Genomic DNA, 23,694 nt, shown 5'->3' with positions numbered 1-23,694 from the left:
TAGAATAGTGCAGTGTCCTTTTCAGCATGCTTGTACAACAACTTAGATCTTTAGAAGTCTACCTGCAGCTTTACACCTCTGTTCGTGCATTCAAGACACAGTAGCACTGATTGAAACTAGAATGAGTAGATGCTACTCTTGACATCAGAACAGGGATGTTCTCGTGAAAATCATTTGTTTTTTTCTTTACTGTTTTCTCTGAGTCACAGTTAACTTGACAGTGAATCACGATCAGCAGAGACAAATTGCTTGCTTTCACCTACGTCTATTCAAAATGATTGTGCCAGGTTGTTTACACTAAGTGGCAGTATTTCATCTTTGTTACTTTCTTACAGGGATACAATGTTACTTTCTTTGTTACTTTGTTACAGGGATACAATTTTAATAGGAAATGGATACAGTGATGCCCAAATACCAGTTTGCAGATTGCCTGTCCTCAGAATTGTATTTCTTTATCCCCTTATCTGTACTCCTTATCAATTGTCTGATGTTAGCCCTGATGTGGGATGCTGATAAAATAGCGGACAGATTTCAAGACAGATTATTTTATTTAGAGAGAGGCTCAAAAGACTCTTTTTTGCAAGCTGTGTCTGCCCTACTTATTTTAAAGAACTATGAAGAACTTACAAATTTCTGCAATAAGACATAAACCCGTAACTGGAAAAAAGAGGAATTGGTTATTTTTCAGCCTTCTTGAAACATCTATTTAACCTAAAACTTTGGAGGAGGAAAAAAAAAAAAAAGCCACACATTTGACTTGTGAGAAAGCAAGTAAGTACTGAGTACTGGGCTACATCCAAAGCTGTCTCTTAAGCCCTGAAGATGACTGCTTTTTTCAGTCTTTGTTGATAGTGAGTCTCCAGAATCCAAAGTCATTCACTATTGGGATCGAGGGAGTAATTATGTGGAAAATCAAACCCATCTTTTGTGATCAAAGTGGGACTGATGCAGACAATTATATGTACATGCTTTTTTTTGTTTGTTTTTTGGTTGTTTTTTTTTTTTTTTTTTTTATACCCCCTCCCTCTTCCCACTCCCTTCAATGTATGCTGTATTTCAGGTTTCAGGCCACCACTTCCACAGACAGCAGCCACATTCTTTGGAGAAGTTTATTAAAATATATCCAAGAAGTAATCAAACATTATCTAATAAGTCAGGAGAGAACTGAGCGAAACATCTGTACAGAGGACAGTGCTGTAAGCTTTTGTTTTACATGCTTTATTTCAATGTTTCACAGTTTAGTTATTGTCTACAAAAATATATTTCTGAAACTCTGAGTCCTCTATAAAAAAGCTGGTCAGCAGCAGTGACCCTGACAAACAGAATGTACCTTGGGACAGTATAAGCACCTCCTGTAAGCAGGTTAGTGAAGGTAGGGCACTCCTGCCTCACCCTAGGAAACTTCTGTTCTTTGGGAATAAAGCTCTGCACTAGTTCTGAAGGAGGGTATTTTAAGAGGGGAAAAAAACATCCTTCCACTTCTGTATACTGCACTAAAGGAGGAGCTGTGAGTCAGTTTATCACACATGAGAGGATGCTGTTGAAATAACTTGGCACTCATGGGATGGGGAAGACCACAGTATACTTCGGTACTGGTCATTTTTCTATGAGCTGTCTGTTCAGAACAGCCTTTGGTCTGGTGATGGCAAGATTAGTCCATGCACAGAGGTACAGACGGAATACAGGCAGAGCAATTCTACAAACACAAAGAGAGCCCTTCACTGAGGATGTCACGGTCAAGGTTCCGTTCAATTTTCACCTCAGCATTTTTTGCTGAGGCTCTCATCAAGGGAGATGTTGCCTTCATATCCAATCACTCTGCATGGTGTTGGATAAAGCAGAGCCACTATTGCTGTCACGTTCCACCCATAAGAGGAGAGAAGGGATGCCTAGATTCCCAAATAGAATCACCAGTGCTATCAGCTAGTGCTCCTCAGCATCCATAACGAAGTATTTCTTACATCAATTAGTTACTCCTACATTTACTAGTCATCAAATACGGAAAACTCGAAATGTCCCCTAGAAGAGATCTTCCCACTCTTCTTCAGAGTGCACAGAGCTGCCTGACTGATCTTAAAAATATACAGATAGATGGAAATAGATACGCTGCCTTTAACGAAAAGCATCTACCTTGCACTGTGCTCTAAAATAGAGACGATGAACATACTCTGATTCTCTGTACTCACTAAGGTTGTAACTAGAAGCACCTTACCACCAAATAATCTGCAGACGTTAACCTCTATGCAGAGCAAGAATTTTTAAGAGCAAATAAGGAAACAGTAGTTATGGACAGACTGCTCCCCTAATGCAGTAATGGACAGATCAGCTCTCAGTACCTGAATGAAACATTTCCCCCCCCCCCCATCCGTCTGTCAGAAGAACAGCTTTCTGAGTTAGCAGTTTGCAGAATGTAGGTTAGCTAAAAATTACAGAAATCAGAAAAGAGCTGCTGGTTATTTTAGGTACGATTCAAACTGAACTGCTTCTGACTCTAAGCTTTCATTCAGAAGAATTCTCTTGTCACTTGCACCTAACACCAGTCCCAGTCTGACCTGGTAAACCTGAGCAGCCAAGGAGGTATATGGATTTTAATTAGAATCAGCATGATCCATGAAACACAGAAGCCAACCTTCACTAACACAAATACCTTATGAAAAAAAGACGCTCAACACTAAAGAACAAATATCTCACTCATGATGAACAGTTAGAAAGTGTTAAATCGGCAAAGAAACACCTGAAGCTTACATCTTGCCTATTTTTCTTTCTTGAATTGCCGAAGTTTTCCTGTTTTTGTGTGGTTGGAGGGGTGGCGGCAGCGCAGACTGGCGGGTGCATACAGGGAAAGGAATGAATCACTTCACTGTGTCATTAGTAAACTAGATAGTAAGCTATTATATAAACACATAAAAACAGGGAAGAGCCTAAAATCTTTGCTACTCCGAAGGCTTTGCTCAACTTCTTGAACTGTAAACAGCCTAAACAGATTATTTCATCCACTCCTCAAAGTGCATTTCCAATCTGTTCCCACCTATTCAGCTCCCAGTCACAGACACACAAAAGGAATCAAGCAAGGCAGGTAACACCACACACAGGGTATGCCTGCTGTGTAGCACCTAGCATAACAAGATCAAACACACAGAATATTTAGGATTAAGGAAAATCTCCTGGGGAATCTGTTTTGCTGAGGGCTCCACCCCCCTCCAAGAAGTGAATCGGTTGGGACAGAGAAACAGAAAAATACTTCAGAATAACAATCCTGCCTTGGCTTCAGGTGATAACATAATTGTGTTCTCCTTTATGAGTAAGCTTTTCTCCTACATGAATAAGCATTGTGATACTAAAAAAAAAAGCGCTCAATTTTACTCTGCTCTCTACTGAAGATACAACATATGCTAGTAGAGCTACGCTAACTAGGCTAATTTGGTCAAGCCTTAAAAGCTTTCTCCATCAGCAGAGACTAGTGTCACTAGCACTGCTGTGCTACTTCTAATTGGTGCAGTTATGCCTACACAGCTCTGTAGAACACAGCTTAGAATTTTAACGTCATATACTCTGTGAATAAACAGCGTCGTTAGACTGAGGTACGTGTGTGCAAGGAACCAGCAACTGCAGCTGCAAATTATTGCTACTTGCTGTCTCCCAGTGCAATTTTTTCCTATTTCTGCATTTTCTCATCTTCTCTGAGGTACATTCACATAGGTAAATTATTTTGAAGCCTTGCAAACACAGTGGCCACTGGAACACATTTGAAGACTTTTAAAATTCGTTTCAAATTATTTACAAGGCTGACTTTGAAACTGTTATTTTTATCTTCAGGCCTAGTACTGCATAGACAAAACTTACAGTCACGAACAAGCACTGCTTGTGCTGTCCGTTCTCATAGAAAACCTTAATTAAAACAAGCAAGGTAATGCACAGAGCTGAAGTTGCATTTTACTGACAGCATAATACAGACAAATCACAACTTCTCCAATTTATTAATCTTTTTCTGATATTTCCCATGTCTACACTTTGAGAGGTACAGCCAAAAGGAACTTACACTGCTACAACTGAAAAACATGCCCTGAAATCTGCTGTTAGGGACACTGAAGGCCATCCCTGATCAGGAGGCATTACCTCTTCTATATTCAAGTGCACTAAAACAGTTCCCTGTCACAGACAACTGAGGCAGACACATAGGAAAAAAACACTGGTTAAACTAAGTATTTCCAAGGGGAGGCAAGGTCACTGCTGCCCTGCCCCAGAGAAGGAGAAAGATTCACCAAGAGATTATAACTAAAAGGATTACAAAAATAAAGGCAAGACCTAAAGTTTGCCAGTAATGAAATGCATTGTCCTGCCCTGCATTAACAAGAAACAGTCTCTGCAGGGTGTTAAAGAAAGTCCTAGCAGAAGATACTTTTTTTTTTTTTCTTTTTTTTTTTTTTTTCCCTGCTGCCAGAGAAGAGAAGATAAAGATGCTGCTACTGATCAGCAGGAATCTCTCTGTCTGCATCCAGTTTGCTTGTCTCTCCTGGGGAAGGGGTACGCGGTGCAGAGTGGGAAACAGAAGGGATCCCATGAGCTACAATCCCTTCCACTACTGGTGGTTCTGGTAGCCCAGGGGTGGTTACTCCCACTACTCCTGGAGGAAACCTGAAACCAATAGAAACATAGAAATTACATGCTTGTCTAGCAGTTATGCAAGGGGAAAAGAGATGTGTATGCCCTCAGGCAACTGAATACAAATCCCTCCTTTAAGTAGAGCTGCTCCAAAACAGAACACATGGAAAGTCTCCAGAGCTGAAGAACAGTAGTTACCACCCATTACCAATTTACACTTGTTCTCAGGCAGCTCTAAGTCACCTACTAAGCATTTGGAAGACAGGTGTAAAAATCGGAACCAGTGGGAAACAGCATGAGTCACAGTGTGGAGGCAGCCTGAAGAGCTGGCCTCTCCAACAACAGAAAGAATGCAATCTACCACCTATCTTCCACTGGGCTCCAACACAGAAAAGAGCTAAACTAGAAAAACAGTCAAAATAAGATGAAAAATGGTAAAGACACCTATGAATTGCTAATGAACCCTTTACTTCCATGTGGTCTCCTTATACCTTCCTTCTCCATAAATACATCAGAATCTGCGTAGATATCTCAGAGAAAGGAAGATAATATATTTCCTATTTTACAGAGAGGAGAAAAACAGATGGGAAACAAGCAATCCACAATCCCTTGGCAGGTCTGTAACTGCCTGAAATATAACCCATTTAGGCCACTGCCTGAAACTACTGGACAATGTCTTTTTAAAAGTCCTCATCTGTGATGCAGGTAAGAACCATGTTTTATTTATAAAGCCACAGCAATATACACACCTTCTGTATGTTAAGATCCAGACCTTTTTTCAGGCATCCAGCGGGCTTTCTTATATTAATATATCTATTGGAAAGGTCTTGCAAGCATTAGGAAAAATCAACCAGTGCCCAGCTGGAACTAAGCACGTTTCTGGAATGGATTCAGGAGTACTGCTCTTAAGTTTTTGCACAAAGCTCATTTACAGTGTATAAAGGCACAAAAGCACATCTGCTTGTAGGTACAAGCCGTTCTCAAGCCCCAACAGTGATGGCTGACTTATTGCAGCAGGAAGATATGTTTGGAAGCAGTAACTCAGACAACCTGCATATCTCACCTGTACGCTGCAGCTCCATTGAGTTCTGGGTGGACACTTGCAGGATCAATACCGGACCACTGAGCTGCTAACAGCAAATACTCCTTATTAACACAGTTCCTCAAAGCGTCAGGAATGTGACCTGTGGGAACACCAAGAATGACAAACAAAACAAACAAACAAATAAAAACAGGAGACAAATAGCAGGGAAACAGGAGACAAACAGAAGAAAAGTAAAAAGGAAATGCTCAGTATCTTTTCCATCTACTCCCATATGATAACGATGTTCAGAGGAGTCTCCCTTGCCCAACAGAGGAAACTGATCCTTCCTTACCAGTTCCGTGACCTTGGGTAAACCATTGGCCACATAAACTGCAATTGCCAAGGCTTACCTTCCCTAAGAGACAAACTGCTACTCCAAAAAAAGTGTACAAAGTAACTGTCAAAGGAATTATTGCAAAGGATTTAGAAAACTTAGTAAGAGATTGCAACTCTTATGCCTTCCAAAGGAAGGAAAGTGCCACGTCAGCATTAGTTACTAGATTCTCAAGAAGCAAAGAGACAACTATCAACTTACACTCCAGCTCCAGAAAGTAGTTAACGAGCCGAATATTTAAAGAACAGTTAGCAATTTCAAATCCATAATCCTTGCAGTGAACTAACAAAAAGACTCCTAATTTATCAACAGCTGCAGAGCACAGTCTTCCTCATTACCTGTAATAGCTCTGCGGATCTCTTTAGCTGCATCTTCCCTGGATTCAATGGAAGCCTGCTCGCTGTACCAGGCAGTGTGTGGGGTGCAGATCACATTGGGTGCATCTTTTAAGGGCCCCTGAGCAAAGCTGTGGGGAAAAAAAAAAGAAAAAAAAAGTGGTTTGTGTCCAGAAGTGATGAACCCACATGTCCTCTCAAGTATCACTGTAATTTAAATAAAAAAGAATCATCCACTGCATGAATCATAGGATAACACAGGCATGCAGGCGCAGTTTTACCTGAAAGGCTCGGATTCGTGTACATCCAGTGCCGTTCCTCTGATTCTCCCCTCTTTCAAGGCTTGTGCTAAGGCTTTCTCATCGACCAGACCTCCCCGGGCTGTGTTCACTAGGAAGCAGCCCTGGCGCATCTGGAAGAAGAAAAACATGAAGTGCGTTGATAAAGAGACTTTTCAGGGGAGCAAAGTGAATGCTGGGAAGTCTACTGGAAATGAGCAGCAGCCTGCAGTGATTAGATGAGGCCTGGACGAACTAGGAGTGCTCTCACTGCAAAGCTAACCACAGGGGAAATGCCTGCAAGCAATGCCCAAGAAATTTGCTTTTAAAATGAACAAACAAAAACCACAAAAAAGACAACAAGGGCAAAAGTGGAACTCTCAAGTTTTGCACTCCATATTCATCCTACTACTTTAAAGAAGAAAGAGGACATGAATCAAGTACACAGCTATACAAAACTGGACTGTTGTATCCAGATGCCTCTCATGAAAGCACAGAAAAACATTCACAAACTACTGGAGTAGAGCCCGAGACTGGCTTTGCAGTGGGCTCGAGCAGAAAGACTTTGGCAGAGCAGTGTAAAGAAGCTTATAGTCCCAGCCACAGCAGATCTAGCTCTAACCAATACAGCCAGTTATGAATTCTAAAGGCAATTTGAAATTACTTAATCACTTAAAACATTCTTAATAATAATTCTTAACAAATTACTTGGCAAGAAAATATAATCCTATTTTTTTCTTATCAAGAAATTCTATAAGCACAAAGCACAGGCACCCAGGTCCACATGCTCCCAGCCTCCAAAGGCAGCAGGATGCACACGGTAGAGGCAGCAGGATTCACACGCTCTCAGCCTCTGTGAAAGCAGCAGTTTCTGTTTGCATTCATTTCCACAGTGTTCTGTGGAGGAAATCAAGCTCCTGCTGCACCTGTTTAATAGTGAAGTCATTGATGAGGTGATGGTTATGTTCATTCAGGCTGCAGTGCAATGTGATGCAATCGCTGTGCATTAGTAGATCCTGCAGGGTTCCTACTCGCTGTAAACCCAAGGATCGCTCCACTCCATCCGGCAGATAGGGATCATAGAAAATCACGTTGAAGCCAAAGGACTTGGCTCGCAGAGCCACTGCCTGTCCAACTCGGCCTTCACAAAAGAAAACCCACAATCATCAAGGAAAGGTAAAACAAACTTTAAAGACAAGATACTGGGGTAGACTGGGAGCCTACGCTGGAGTTTACTGTCAAGGCCCAAGATAATGCAGCCCTGAACATTGCTAGGATTGCCATAGCAACCCAGAGTAGGCAATTCAGTGTTGATCCCATGTGGCTAATTCTAGTTCTTCCCCATGCAATAGCCTAAAAGGAGCTCTGTTTTTCAAATCAAGCCTGTACCCTGTTTCAGAGGCAGTAAGAACTTGAAGGAAATGGAAGCTTTCAGGCAGCTTTGTTACTGATACATAGCCTTGTATACAGGGAAACAGTCACTGAGAAGAGCTGCCTGAAAATTCCAATTCTTCTAACAACATGGAAAAAAAATCCCCAAACCCATGACAGATACCCAACTCTTCAAGATGTGCATCATCACAGAATAGGGCACTAGCATTTCTTATGAGTCAGTGTGTTTCACAATGAACAGCTGTAGAATTATCCTCTTTGTTTTTCCTCTCCAGTCTGTGACTCTTTTGGTTCCCAAAGACGTTCGCTTTACTTTTCAGCCTAACGATTCCCATCACTTACCCAGTCCAATGATGCCCAAAGTCTCCCCACGGATACGCACAGCACCTCCGGCCACTTCTCGAATCTGCTCCACACTTGAAGCTCGATTCCCCTCCCGCATGGCCTGATGCAGCCACGTAACACGTCGATAAAGGTTCAAGATGTGGCAGAGGGTGGAGTCAGCAGTCTCCTCAACTGAGGAGGAGGGGATGTTGCAAACTGCAATGCCTACAAAGCCATAGAGTTCATGAGATTTTTACTGTCACATGATGATAAAACAAACCAAAATACAACTCTCTAGGCAGAAGTACTGAAACATAATTCAATGCTCCAGAACTACTACCAAGAAATGCAGAATTCATTTCACAAAGTCGTTCTACAGCAACATAGACAGGACCAGACAGCTTTTTAACCCCAAGGAAATATCATCCCTTCCTTATATACAGATATTAATTTGACACCCTACCCAGCTTAAAAAAAAAAAAAGAAACAAAAAAAACCACCAGGCTGAAATGAGGACAAACAGATCACACAAGTGACAAAGGAAAACTGGACAAGTTTTCTACACTGAAAGATGCACGCATTCCTGTGGTACTCTTGGACAGACTGTGGAAGAATTAAGATGACAGATGGTTAAGGTCTTTCATGCCTCACTGGCCAGATGCTGACTGCAACTAACAGCTTTTCCACAAGCAACGCTAATTACTTAATTCATTAATTGTAAAGAAAAAACACAGAAGTTTGAAATTATTTTCAAAAATAATGACATGTAATATACGTGCTCTAGGAAAACATACAGCCACAAAGGACCATAAGACAAAGGCCAGAGCCACCAGGTAAATTACTAACACCAACAGAGTGAAGGTGCTGCAAACCTTAAGAAAGATTACAGGCGGGAAACGGAAAGATGTTAGAGCACAGTAACAAAACCTGGTCAAGCCTGAACAACCTGCCCCCTCAAGAACACAAAACAAAAATCACAGAGGGACAGGCAGCATATGGCTCCACTGCCACTATCCTTCATTCAACAGCCTTCTGTTGAAAGGCCTTCTACCCCCAACACGGGTAACACGGTAACACCTCTTTGGAAGAGACTTTTTTTAATCTGGCAAAATTTTTAGCAAAAAAAAAAACCAACAACTTGATTAAAAAAAAAAAAACCATGAAGCATGACCCTGGCCACCTGACAAAACAAGCACACTTTTCCTCCTCAAAAGTCCACCAGTATCTAAAAACTAGGGTTAAAATTAAGGTAATCCTTGGAAAGAAATTCAGCAGTGCACCACAAGAGATGTTCAACTAACTTCAGATCACAGCTTCATCCCTAGCCAATTAGGAAAGCAAAAGCTATGCATGATCCCAGCAATGACTCCTTTTATCTATCAAACACTTTGTAATTGTGCCACAATGCCACACATTTTGTTTGGAGAAGATGAATAGAGCAGACAGGGAAACCCAACTAACTTCTTTTAATTTCACTAGTTAGCAGCTCATTCATCTTCAGAAAAGCATTCATTTCTTACATAAGTAGGCACATATTTGTGTTTACACCCAATGATATTTGCATGGTAGAAAGCACACACGCAACCCTTTGGACCAATCAGAGGATTGGGAACAGTAAAAAACAGTATCATACCTCGGAATGAATTAAAGAGACTGGCTAAGCATGGAAATAATCATTAATTGTCCACTGAAAATTTGGCTATGAATAAGAAGGATCACAATAGCTCTCCTTAAAGCAAAAATGGCAAGAAGCAATTTGTTGATGGTGAAAGAACTTTGCCTGTTTAGCTTGAGTGCAGAATGAGGAGGAAAAGGAAAGCTTTGAATCTGAATCAAAAACATCCATGGTAACACTAAGCAGAGAACCCTAGGAGAAGACGAGGTTCGAACGCAACCCTGAAGTGCAATGGCAGGGTAAGAGGTGGAGGCCTTGCAAGGAAATTAGCAATCTTTAGCTGAATGGTTCAGACGAAAACACTCTTTAGACTTCAGTCAGGCACTAGACAAAATTGCATTCTTCATTTGTTTACAGCTCTTCTGTTCCTACAGAACTTGGAACTGTACTGTCTATCACAATTTTAGATATAAATACTTGCACTTAGTTTAAGCTTAATTTAATTTGCATTAAGAAAGTTTTCAAAACAGTGGAACAACCTCAAGACAGAAGGTAAGGGATTCTTAGCTGATCCATCTCCCTACGGAAGCTACAAAGTTTAAAAGCCACACTGCCATATCTTTAGTAAGAGAAAGCAATTTTTGTCACCTGATACAGAGACTCTTCCCATGCCTTAAATCCAAAGTTCTTAAGTATTCCGTAAAATGTTGTACCAGAATCTGCCTGCTATAAAAACGTAAAAGAAACTCACTAAACTAGCATCTACAATGAGCCTCGCCAGCATCAGCATTTGAATGATGTTTTCAGACATCAGTTTGCACAATCATTTTCCCACAACCAATCCAAAACTGCCTCACCGAGGAGTTATGTAGACATTGTATTTTAAGTTCCTGAACTCCAGACAAATTCAAAGAATCTGCCTCTTCAGCAGAAAAGTTTGAGATCTGAGAATCTTCCTTTCAGGACATCCAACAGTTCAGATATTTCCCTGCTATGTAAATATGCAGCTCCATGGGAGCTCCCACTAAGCAGCTCCAAACCTTTTAAAGTAAAGGTTTCAAACGTACTCAGTTATAAAAGCAGAAAAAATGTAGAGTGTTCTGACTCCTCATTCAGTTCTGATCACAAAAGAGCCAACATGGCATCATCATACCTAATTCTGCAGCAGATTTGATGTCAACATTGTCATAGCCACTGCCAATACGCACAATGACCCTGAGGGCTTTGAATTTCTCCAGATCCTGACGAGACAGTGTAATGGTGTGATACATCAGAGCTCCTACTGCTTCATTCAGTACCTACAACAGAAAGAAGTTCAAATCAATCTTTGCTTCCTTACTCAAAGAGACAGAGCTTTACATTTAAATGCTCTCATGTTTTCTTCCTCACCTTCTCATGGATTTCCTGAGTTGACTGAGCATCACAAAATGCAACTGTAGCAACATCCTTCAGGATGGGCATCTCCACAGTGCAATCTCTTCCATCCAAGAGCGCAACCAGTGGCCGTGATGGCATTGGGCCATTCACAGCAGGAGGCCGTATGCCTATTAAGAAAGTCAACAGGAGTGGTTACATGAAAGATAAGCACACTGGAGCCCTCAACAGAGGTCCAAGAAGTCCCTCAACAACTAGGAAATGAATCTAGGAGGAAAAATAAATAGTACTTCCATCATTGATTCAAATTTTAATTTTTTTTAAAGCTCAATCATTAACAAGGTAACGGAAACGACATACTCGCAAGCACATCACCTTACTCGAGAATCCTAAAACAAACAGCACTCGCTTCAGGCCCAGCCTGCGTTACATCGCCTCGCTCCGGCTCAGCATTCCGTTCCGTTTCCTTCTTAAGAGTGCGGAAGGACCCCCGAGTTCATGGCGTCCCTGACAGCCGACCCCCGCCGCCCCTTCCTGGCCGAAGCTCTGCCCGCGGCTCAGCGCCAGGCACGCCAACGGTGCCGCAGAGGAAAGCGTCGGAGGAGGAGCGCGCCGGGGAGCGGCCGGAGGGCCCAGGTCGTGAGGGGAGCGCCGAGGCCGGATCCCCGCCGCATAGAGGCGGCCGCAGCACGGGACCGAGCCGCCCGCAAGGCGCCGCCATGGCCGAGGAACGCCTACCCGCCTCACCTTCACAGATCCGGTCCAGCCGCTGCCGCTTCACTTTGTGCCGGTCCATGGGCCGGGCCGGGCCGGGCCGCGCCGCGCCAAAGCTCCGCGCCGTAGGGGAACGCCGCCGGCTCCGGCGGGAAAGAAGAAGGGCAGGGCCGCGGCCCCGCGCCGCGCGGCACAGCAGCCGCAGAGGCGTCGCAGACGGAGCGCCCCTCGCTTCCGCTTCCGCTTCCGGCTGCCGCCGGCGCGCGACGCCGCGCCCCGCCCCACAAACCTTTGCGACGCGGCAGGGAGGGGAACCGCGCGGTGCCGACGGGTGGCCGTCGCTGCCCTGAAACCTCCCGCTGCTCCCCGCCGGGCCGCACCACCGCTCGACCAAGGCCAGCCCTGAGCCGCCCGAGTCCTGCAGGAGCAGCGTCCGCCGTCGCGCCGAGAATCAGCGCCCTACCCGCACAGCCGCCGCGTCCGGACCCTGCCGGGAGTCGCCCCCCCCTCCCGCGGGTAGCGAAGGGCCGCCCCGCCCCGCGCGTGAGCTGAGCTGCTTCGCGGCGGTGCCCGATAAGGGCCGGGCGGGGCCAGAGGCACCGCTTTAGAGAGCGGCGCTACCGCCTCGGCTCCGCTGGAAGGACGATCGCGGTGGCCCCTTTGTATCTAAAGGCCCCGCAACCTTTGTGGGGCGGCGTGGTTGGGCTGCCCTGAGCTTCGTAATCCGGTGCTTTGCTTCCAGAGTCAGAAAAAAGTCTGAGCTTTTCTTTCTGCTCCATAAATACATGTTCCCACATTTGGAAACTGACTGCCGGCCATATCCATTTCACATTATATTGATGTTATAACCCTTTAAATCAATAAAAGTAAAAGGACAAAAATGAGGGAAGAAAGAAAAAAAAAAAAAGTTTGAGGGTGGAGAGGCAGTAATGTTAAAATCCATACAGATACTGACTTAGATGCACATGGAGGGACTGCCAGAGTGTCTTGAGCAATCAGGGAAAGGCTACAGAGGGAAACACGGAGTCACCAGAACACAAAAACCCTCACGCATCACAGCAGTGGCCAGCTGCACAAACACTGAGCAGTGATGTATGCAATGCCAGCTGTCACAGTACACCTTTCAGGAAGCATAATTTTTGCTCCATCCAGAGCACTTGACCAAAGCCCGTTTTCTCAGAGCACATCCCTGTCCTGCCCATAGTCTTTTAGCCAGTGAACTAACTCTTGTTCAACAAACAAGATTCTCCCCTTCCTCATGCCATCCATGGGACAAACAGTTCACATAGATAAGGGCCGCCATCAAGAGAGACCCAAACAAGCTCAAAAGGCAGAGTCGTATAAGCCTAATGAAGTTCAGTAAAGCCAAGTGCAAGGTGTAGCACTAGGGTCAGGGCAATCCCAGATACATATACAGACTGGGAGAAGAACTCACTGACAGCAGCTCTGGCTGAGAATTTAGGGGCTTGCAGCCCAGAAGGCCAACAATATCCAGGGCTGCATCATAAGAGGGGTGGCAGCAGAGCAAGGGAGGGGATCGTCCTTATCTTCTCTGCCCTCGTGAGGCCCCACACAGAGTACTGCGTCCAGGTCAGGGGCCCCCAGCACAAGAAAGACGTGGAGCTGTCAGAGAGTCCAATAGGAGGGGCACAAAGATGATTTGAGGGCTGGAGCACTGCTCCTAAGACAGACTGAAGGAGTTTGGCTTGTTCAGCCTGGAGAAGGCTCCAGGGACACCTCACTGTGGCCTTCCAGTACTTAGAGGGAGATTTGCAAACAGGAGGGAGACTGACTTTTTATCCAAATCTGGTAGCAATAGGACAAGGTACAAATGCACACAAAGAATGCTCACGCAGTATTGAGTGAAACAGCCTGCCAGCCCACATGGGCACTGTGGAGCTACAGTGTAGAGCTGCTATGCTTGTATATTGCAGCTAGTAATCACAGCTCCTTGTTTTGTTGCACGGCTTGACCCTTAAGACACTTCACTCTCAAAAGATAGTTCCACATTAATTTATCAGTTCTCATGTAACAAAATCCATCTGAGAGCAACAGAGTCTGAAGATTGTGCCCACTAGGAAAAGAAAATCACCTTTTATGCACATCCTCTGGAGATAGTAGATAAACATGGTACTGTTCCCCTTGGTATTTTCCAGGTAGCCCTCTTGGGCCCCTCTGGGCTGAGGTGATTGTCAGGTAAGCCTCCCCTGCCATGCACCCAGCGAGGCTCAGGGCTTCTATGCGCGTGTGGGGAAGGGACCCACCAGGTGGCACTCCTGCAGCACGACTGAGGACCATATTCAATATCTGGTGCAGCCAACTGCTATTGCAGCATATCCCCGCCCCAAGAGAAAAGGAAATAAAGACAGCTCTTTCCTGAAGGATGGCACAAACAGAAATTTCAGAGTGAAGCAGAAAATCTAGTGTTCCTAAGCTGCCTTCGGGCTGCATGATGGGATCTTCTCCCCGAGGGCTTTAGCTGGGCTACAGGCTCCAGCACTAAGGCCCAGGTGTGCACCTCCATCTAGCAGACTTACTGTGGTACTCCTTTGTTCTACTCCCCGGTATCCGTCCTCCCCCATCACGTGACCTCCCAGTGAACAGGGCCCTAGAGATCCAGCTGTACAAGAGGTGCATGAGCATATCTGTGATGGTGCCTCAGCCATTGACACAGCTGCCTTTCAGCATGGCTTTCTTTAAAAAAAAAAAAAAAGTGTCTATATGTTACTACTAAAAAATAAGAGGGACAGCTTTACTCCTTTGGCTTGCATGCAGAATCTCACCTTAACTTCTCACTTACTAGCCAAGCAGATTTAGTGTTAAGGGACCATGTTGCATATGGAACATGCATTTACATTTATGCTGACTGACCTTCACCTCTATGTAGAAACCATAAAGCACCTGTGAATAGTGTATGGTGAGATATCTTCCTAGGCTGCTGACATCATCTTGCTGATAGTTTTTAAGGCAAGCAAATCCTTAATCTCTCCTTAAAAAGGAGAGAAAGGAGGGAAGATGTAAAGGAGAGGGTTTTTTGAGGGCAAAGACAGAAACTGGAAATCCCAGAAACCTTGTTGCCAAGGTCAGAACAGGTAGAGACATCTGGACACAGAAGCTTTGCTGTAGTCCAAAGTCCTACCATGTGGGAGTGGCTCATACCTAGGTCTTTCCTGGTAGACTCTATAGTACCTAATGCTGTTGATAAGATGTAAAGTAAACATTAGACCCTGTGCAGCTGCCCTGCCATGTTCCCATTTGTTTTACAAGCAAAGAGGAGAAAAGCTGCAGGAGTACTGAAAATAAAGCCCTGCTACAAGTCACAGGAAACTGCCACCTCCAGAGCTGCCTTCCACAGTGCTGAAGGTGATGGAGGTGGCAGCAGAGTGCTGATCAGTGATCTTTCCTACTAGGGTGCCTGGGAGTCCTCTGTCTCATAGGTTGATGCAAATGGAAATCCAGACAATTTTCTCATGGAAAACAGAAGTAGGGCTGCTAAGGAATCAAGGGAAAATAATTTAATACATGCTCTGTCACTTGTTTCTTCTCATCTGTTTAAGTAGCTTGTCAACCTACACAAACAGTAAAATAATGTTTTAGATCCCACTATTTTTCTGTAACAATATTTAATATAACACATACCTCTGAACAGCTGCTACCCTTAAGGTACTACAGTACCTTCTCAGCTCTGTCTTGCCATTGCCACATCCATAGTTCTGCATGTTAATTTAGCATTACTTGAGAGAAAGAGAACGCAAGCAGCTGCTCTGACATTATGTGGCATGGATATATCAAAATCAGAAAAACAAGCCAGCATTTGTAGATCTCACAGAGCATCATTTAGATAACTTTGAATCAAAATCTAGTGGAATGCATTATTAAAGTTAATTGTTCTATGTTCTTATCTCTGGGGAAAAAAGGAAACCTAAGGTAGTATAACAATGCTCTCAGAAGGAGCTCCTTTGCTCTCTTGAAAAAAATTTTAGCTTTCTTCTTACAAGCAAGTTTTCATAAGAACTGCTCATTACTTGGGTAGCTCTAGAATCTGTCACTCAAGCAGATGCACTCTAAATACTGCCATGACCAGTTGGTGGGAAGGGCCTCATAGAGTCTTTAGTCCAACATCTATTTAATGCAGTACTACCATCAACACAAAAGAGAGTTGCTACAGCTTTTCCTACAAGTTTTGAAAACGTTTAAGGATACAGTGCATCTCCAACACATCTGCAGATAACCCATTCCAGCACTGCACCAAATTCATTTTTGCAAAAAAAAAAAAAAAAAAAACAACACAAAACAATCTCAAGCAAGTCAAAAGCCTATGGGTGACAGAGACTGAGGCAGCAAAGGAAGTTTTATCATTGGTATCTACAAGAGGCCACCAGGTCAGTCAGAGCCTGTCAGTGAGGCTTCCTACCTCCAACTGCACAAGGCACCACAATCACAAGTGCTCATCCTGCTAGAGGGCTTCAACCACCCTGAGATCTGCTGGAACAGTAGCACAGCGAGCTGCAGGCAATCCAGGAGGCTGCTGGAATACAGGAGGATAACTTCCTGATGACAGCAGCATTTGGGGGGATGCAACACTGGACCTGTTGCTCACAAATGCAAATAAGCTGAGTGATGACATCAGGATCGGAGGCTGCCTAGGCTGTAGCAACTATATTATGAGTTCATGCTTTGAAAGGACATGAGACAGGTGAAGAGTAAAACTAGGAAGCTAAACTTAAGGAAAGCTTACTTGCAGTTCATCAGGGAGTTAATCAACAAAGCACACTGGGAAGCTGTCCTCATGGCAAGGGTTTGGAGCAGAGACGGCAGATTCTTAAGGAGGCTTTTCTCAGAGCACAGGAACTCTCCATCCCCAGGTGTAGCAAGTCAGGAAAGGCAGGCAAGAGACCAGCATGTCTGAACTGGGACCTGCTGGGCAAACTTAAGAGTAAGAAGAAAATTCACAGTCAGGGAAAACAACAGGTATTAGAGGAAGAATATAAGGAAGCAGCTATGCTGTGTAGGGATGGAGTCAGGAACATCAAGGCCCAGCTTGAACTGAACTTGGCAAGGAATGCCAAAAAGAACAACGGCTTCTACAAGTACCTCAACCAGGAAAGTCCAGGAGAGAATACCCTACCTAATAAGTGACACAGACAAGCTGGTAATAACAGACAAGATGAAAGTTGAGGTACTTAACAGCTTTTTGCCTCCAATTTCCCTGATAACTGCTCACTGCACAGCTCTCAAGTATTGGGTTTAGTAAGAAAGGATCAGGAAAGCAAAGTCCCTCCCACTGCAAACAAAGATCAGGTTTGTGACCACCTGAGAAAACTGAACATCCAGAAGTCTATGAGTCCCAATGAGAAGCATCCCAGAACATAGAAGAAGGTGGCTGATATAGATGCCAAGCCACTCTCTCTATTATTTGAGAAGTTGTTACAATCAGGTGAAGACCCCAGTAGCCAGAAAAAGGAAACCTCACATCCAATTTTAAGAAGGGCATGAAAGAACAATCCTAGGAACTACCCACCAGTCAGTCTCACCTCTACGCCAGTGAACACTATGGAACAGACCCTCCATGAAACAATACTAAAGCACACGAAAGACAGGAAGAGACCATGAGAGAACCACTATAGCGTTACTAAAAGCAAATCCTACTTAACCAAATGTAGTAATTGGACAGATCAAAACAAAAGGCACTACAACTGAGGTGCGATAACAGAAGGATCAGCACAATAGAAAGGTACTACAAAGAAAAGATCACTCACACATACCAGAAGATTCAAAGTTTAAAAGGAAAGATCCCTCAAAAAGAAATCTTCAGAAAGAAGCCTTTCCCCAGTGGCAGTCAGCCCTTAAATGAGGTCTAAGAGAGGAGCAGCCAGGCTCCACCCCTTCCAATCACACAGGTAAATTGCTGCACCTGTGCTCCCAGGGCTGACGGCCCTTTCCCAGGTGCTCCATCAGTGGTTCAGGCCATGACTCAGCAGTTACCGTACAACCAACCTGGTTGCCTTCTATGATGATGTCACTGCATCAACAGATGAGAAGAGCCACTGATGATTCTATGATTCCTGGCAAAAACAATTTTCACAGTATTCAGTCTGAATCACCCACATTACCAATTGAGGCTATGATCACTTCTTAAGTCATTTGCCCATTATCAACATGGGTTTGGCAGAAATGCTGAGTCATGGTCTGAAACAGTGATTGGGCACCTGGTGGGAATTCAGGGTCAACCCAGGGGAGCTCAGGTGCATGCAATGTACCTGAGTGACCAAAAGGGGATGGATCCTGGCTCCACCCCTTCCCAGACCTCATTTAAGGGTTGGCCCTGGAAGTGAGGGTATATTTTTCTGGAGGTCTTTGTTCATGTGGGGATTTCTAAAGGTAAGTTTTTTTGTACTTTGTTTTGAATTCTATTTGAATTTTGTTTTGCTGTTCTTCTCAATGGTGCTGTAGTTTTATAGTTATCTTTGTAACTCACCTTTCTGTGATTGTAGGTGGGTAGTAAGCTCCCTTTTGCCAAGCAAATAACCCAGTTTACTTAACTTCTTTTTAATGTGTATGCTGCTTTCTTGGTAGCTCCCTCTGGATCCCTGCAAGTTCCTTTAGATCCCGCTTGAACTCTGGGGTTAGGGAATTATATACAGCATCCTGTGTGGTACAGAATGGGTTGTCTTGTTCAGGATCTGAGCATGCTTGTGTTTGTAGTAACCTCCAGGTCCTTTCTCTGAGGCTGCTTCTCAGCCAGTTGTTTCTTAGCTGGAACAGATTCAAGGGGTTTGCTTTGCCCTGTTACAGTGTTCAGTCTCTCATTTTTTAAGTTCAAAGGATCTCTGTTAATGTAACTTTCATGTTTCTTGTGGTCTCTAGGGGTTGAAGCTTTATTGTTCAGCTTACTAATTACTAATCATTTCCTTTAAATGATTATTATGATAGATTGCTTTTTCCTTTTTTTCTATGACAACTCTTTTCAAGGGGAGTTATTTTACCTGAAGATGTAGTCTGTATGTTGGGTTACCTGACTCTTTATCTATCCACACCTAAATGCTTCTGATATTCCTACTGGGAGTGATACTGAGGTTAAAATACAAGAACAGATCTGAATGTTTTCTTTGTAGGAACATAAGAGTAAAATGATATGAGCTGTAAGTGGCCAAATACTACAGTACATAGGTAGAAAACTATAGGTAACTGCTTTGGCTGTCAAGGCTCTGAACCATCATCAACCATGAGCAGCCAGAGCTGTTTAGGGAACCAATAGTTAAGCTAGGAAATCAAAGAGGTTTTTGTTTGGTTTTCTGTGAATACAGGCACTAACTTCTGCAGGGCTGTTTGCTTTGGGTTAATATTTCTGTAGTGTACAGGTGTTAATATGAGCTGTGAGTGCCTGCTGTCCGTTACCAGTCTGGTAAAGAGCAGAGTGTGGCGCTGTAAATATTAGGCCAGGCAGAGAAGTGTTTGCTCAGCCTTTCTCTGTGCTGCCTCTGGTGGTCGTACTCCCACATGATAGCGCTCCTCACAAACCATCTGGCGTTCAGCTGTTGGAGTCTCAGCATCTTCTGTGAAGATCTGACTCAAAAAGCACTGCAGTGATCAAATCTTGCAAAATGCAGTGAAATCACTAGTGTGCATATTCAGAAGGTTAGCACTACACAAAATAGGATACACTAAGCACTTCAGTGTGGGAATACAAGACAAGCTATTCAGAGCAGTAGCTGCAGAGCAAGATAAACAGTGTGAGAACCAAGCATCCCTCTAGAAGAAGAGAAAGCAAAAGGAACGGCTCATGGCTCTGATTGGATAAGTGCCCACATCCACGGTTAAGGAGTGTGCTCCGATATGTAAAGGTGGATAGAAAAGTTGTAAGAGGGGATGGGAAAGCTAAAAAAGGAAACTTCTGAATGTATATAAGTCATGTGAGAACTTATAATAAAAGACCTGGATCATTCACATCTGAGTCCATGCATCAGACACTGCACTTCAGAACATAGAACGAGGAAAATACTTCAGTCAGTCTCACTGTTCATTGGTAGTGGCAGTTCCAGATGCAGAGAAGAAATGGCTAGCACATCACTGAAACACTGCTGCATGTTCTAGTACAGCGCTAGATAGTCATTTCAGGAGGAAACTAAGAATTTGTGCTCTTGATTTATTCAAAAGGGCTCCCCAGTAAAGAAAAGACAGGTCCATTGCTGTTGATTTGAGCAGATGAGGAATGTGAAACAATACCTCTTGCAGATACCCCAGGGATCTTCCAGCCAAAGAGAGGAACAACCAGTGAGCAAGCGGCACCAGCATGATAAATGGATTATCTATTCCACACCTAGTCTATGATTAGAATTAGCATAGATGTATCCAAACTTGCAAGATGAGCTCTCGTGCTGTGCCTAGTTCTTCATAAGCTGAAAGCAAAATGAATATGAACTGAGATCTTTTCAGTGAATTTCAAGGAACATCACAAAAGTCTGGCTGGATTTTTCTCAGCTAAAATGTGGAGAAGCATGGAAACTGAGCTGTACAGCTATTGCAATGACCAGACGTTCATCAGGGCTACCCCGCTCAATTTAAATTATGCGATCACTGCCATCAGGACCCTCATCAAAGTTATTGTTGCCTCAGGAAGTGCAACAAAAGGCCTTTGTACATGCTCTGGTCTTGACTTTCTATAAGTTTATGAACTGTATAACACAAAAGCAACAGGAAAGCAAGCTGTATGTCGTCATCAGCCACCCTCACAACTAAGTACATGAAGGCGTAGCACAAAAGGCTGTTTTAATTCTCCTCTTCCCATCCAATACTGAGCCAGGTGGATTGGAAAAGCTGAAACATTCCAGTTTTCAGAGTTGCTGTTTGTAGAGAGAAGAAAGCAAATGCAGTATTAGACAAAGACAATACAGATGCGCTATAAAAAGTCTTTGGGTTAATCACATGTGGTACACACAGCCTCACAGGTAGCACATGGACAAGCACTCAGAGTAGACACTTGGAACTCTAAGATCAACAGCTAGTCAAATTATCCCCCTTTAGTCCAAAGTGTGTTGGAGCTTTGAAGATGTAACAAAATTATGTGCATGCCAGTAAGCACCTGTTATATTGAAGTAAAAAGCAAATAGACACTTCAGAGAAAAGCAGTTGTGTCCAAAATTCTTAGCTTTTATGGTGAACTATTATCAGGGATTCATGGAATGACTTTGGAGTAGACATCCCTCTATGTCCCAATTTAGCAATGTGTTAACAGCATATTGATTTCCCGTTAGTAATTTAACAGTAAACCAACTTCAATAATGTCTTTTTTTTCTATGAAGTTGTAGGCACTAAGATCTATTTTTATAGAGTTCATTTATGCTAATCCATTTATTCTAATTGCTGCCACCAAAATATTAGGGAAGTCTTTACTACTTCTTATCAGTAAGTCATTTGGGTCATAGAAAAATGCAGCTGTGATACTGTGTGTTCATGTGCATATAGGAAATAACTTTATTTCTATTGGGGTGGTTTGATATGTCCTCTGCACAAGGTTTGGTGCTAATATTTTCCATTAGCGGCTGTTGGATTGTAATCTGCACTGCAAAGACCAGAGGGTCCTCCACACTCATGAATGATAAAACAAAAATGAGAAGCAAAGTAAGGCTGTATTCCAGAGGGAAGGTGAGGTGGTGAGGAGAGGAAATTCAGTGTGTATTAGTTTTGCTGCCTGTATTGTACCAGGGTAGTGAGAGAGTTCCTGACTGCTGTAAAAGCAGTTGCTCTCTTTGGCTGATGATTTTGAGTGTAACAATCAAAACCACACAACATCCCTGAGGATGAAATAATGATGAAATGGGCAATGCGAATCTGATGCCCAATCAGCCTGTACGTAGCTGTCCTCTTTACTCTCAATGCGCGTCAGGAAGGGCGTAATTTACCTTTGGCGATAAAAGCTGAGGAAATGATTTTCTCCTGCAGTCAGAAGTCTATCTTCCTGGGATTGGGGCTCAGAAGAAGGGGAGCACAGCTTTTATTAAAACACTGGCTCTGGTTGAAAAGTAACTGAGTGCCTATTTGACCATGACATTACTGAATGTTTCCTTCAGCTCTTTTGGCATAACATCCAATCACAAATATACGTGCAGTGATTACACCCTCCAACTAGTTGCTGGGGTGCAAATGCTCTCTAGACTATGAAAAGTGTGACTGCACAGCTCTGAACTCAAAGAATTCACAAGCAGATCGACTTCCTTGATGAATTTGAGCACGTTTGTTCCTCAGGATCCCATATGTAAATAGTAGCAGTTATCTCTAGAGCTTATGTTTGAGAGTACCTGAGTGATGGTAAAGCAGTGCTTACTGCAGGAGGCATTGACTAGATCATAGAATCATAGAATCACCAAGGTTGGAAAAGACCTAAAAGATCATCCAGTCCAACCGTTCACCTCTTACCAACAGCTCCTACTAAACCATGTCCCTCAACACAACATCCAGCCTTTCCTTGAACACTCCCAGGGTCGGTGACTCCACCACCTCCCTAGGCATCAATTCCAGTGCCTGACCACCCTTTCTGAAAAGTAACACTTCCTCATGTCCAGCCTGAATCTCCCCTGCTGTAGCTTGAAACCATTCCTAGATGTTAAGAACAAATCCATGAGGACAAGAAGGAAAGGAACGAGGTGACCAATTTCTGCATATGTTTAACTCTCATACAACCCTGAAACTACGCACAGGATTAACACTTTCATTTTGGGCAAGATATTGACAAAGATCTGAGAAGAACTTACTTCCTATATTCCACAGCCATGTCTGTTTCATTACAGGACTTGATGACCTCACTTACTCCAGTCCAGCCAAGACCTATGTGAAACCAATAAGAGTAAAATAGATAACAAGACATGGAACTGAGGCTAAATGCTGAGGAAATCAGATCAGCATTAATCACATTTTCTACAGCTGCTTAAGAAGGTCAAAGGCCCAGACCTGGCAGGGAATCAGGGAGAGACCGATTCGTGAGATATTAAACATTACGCTAGTAGATGGTTCCCATAGGTCAGAGTTAACCTATAAAACTACAGACAGAAAGAGTGATGGCAGCACTACTCATGAGAGGCTGGTAATTATCCAACTCTCTGAGATGCGTAATGAGGTTAAAGTGCTGCTCTGTATGTGTGCATGGGGAAGAACAAACAAATAACCTCATACGTCATGGGTCCCAGGCAAAAATACACGTGAGCAATCAGAAGTCAAGAAAAGGATGTTTTCATCACAGTAGGTTGGTGTGCTGGCTAGTGAAGTGGTCAGCACTTCATCAGACATCAAGCAACAGTTCCTCTGCTTGGCTACTCATCAAGGCAGCCTGAAAGCACTGCTGCAGCAAATGCATTTAATATGGAGGGAAAATATTTCCTTGTCCATTTTTATCCACTATAAAGAATAACTCAGAACTGAGTTAATCAATTACTTCTGTGGGATTTAGATGAAGATTTATAATCACAAGATCAGAAAAGTGGCCTGGAAAGGACTGTTAAAGATTCTCGCATCTGTCCTCTGGTACCCAGTTAGACTGACCTGGTGAAAGCTGTTCTTAACGATCCCCAGTACCGATGAGCTCTTCTTTTCTCTCTTCCCTACAAAACTTGTTCTGTTACAGAAGAAATCATGTTGGTTCTTGGCTA

At 43.5% G+C, this 23,694-nt stretch overlaps 1 protein-coding gene and 1 long non-coding RNA gene across 2 annotated transcripts; both read right to left on the bottom strand.

Annotated features, from left to right (window-relative positions):
* Positions 1-1,095: 1,095 nt before the first annotated feature.
* On the bottom strand, positions 1,096-12,266 carry LOC128083801 (C-terminal-binding protein 2). Its single transcript, XM_052689351.1, has 9 exons — positions 12,086-12,266; positions 11,354-11,508; positions 11,118-11,262; positions 8,368-8,574; positions 7,560-7,774; positions 6,637-6,767; positions 6,359-6,486; positions 5,666-5,786; positions 1,096-4,635 (listed from the first exon to the last, which is right to left on the bottom strand). The coding sequence occupies exons 1-9, from the start codon at positions 12,132-12,134 to the stop codon at positions 4,464-4,466; spliced, it is 1,323 nt and encodes a 440-aa protein (XP_052545311.1). The 5' UTR covers positions 12,135-12,266; the 3' UTR covers positions 1,096-4,463.
* A 4,021-nt stretch (positions 12,267-16,287) lies between these two features.
* On the bottom strand, positions 16,288-16,982 carry LOC128084066 (uncharacterized). The gene is made up of 2 exons (XR_008208319.1): positions 16,791-16,982; positions 16,288-16,580 (listed from the first exon to the last, which is right to left on the bottom strand). It is a non-coding gene; the product is annotated as an uncharacterized LOC128084066 (long non-coding RNA).
* Between the last annotated feature and the right edge of the window lie 6,712 nt (positions 16,983-23,694).

The sequence above is a fragment of the Tympanuchus pallidicinctus genome, unplaced genomic scaffold, assembly GCF_026119805.1.
Source record: "Tympanuchus pallidicinctus isolate F22 unplaced genomic scaffold, pur_lepc_1.0 scaffold25, whole genome shotgun sequence".
NCBI classification, from domain to species: Eukaryota; Metazoa; Chordata; class Aves; order Galliformes; family Phasianidae; genus Tympanuchus; species Tympanuchus pallidicinctus.
The sequence above is the reverse complement of the archived record's forward strand: the minus strand, read 5'-3'. Positions and strand labels throughout refer to the sequence as shown.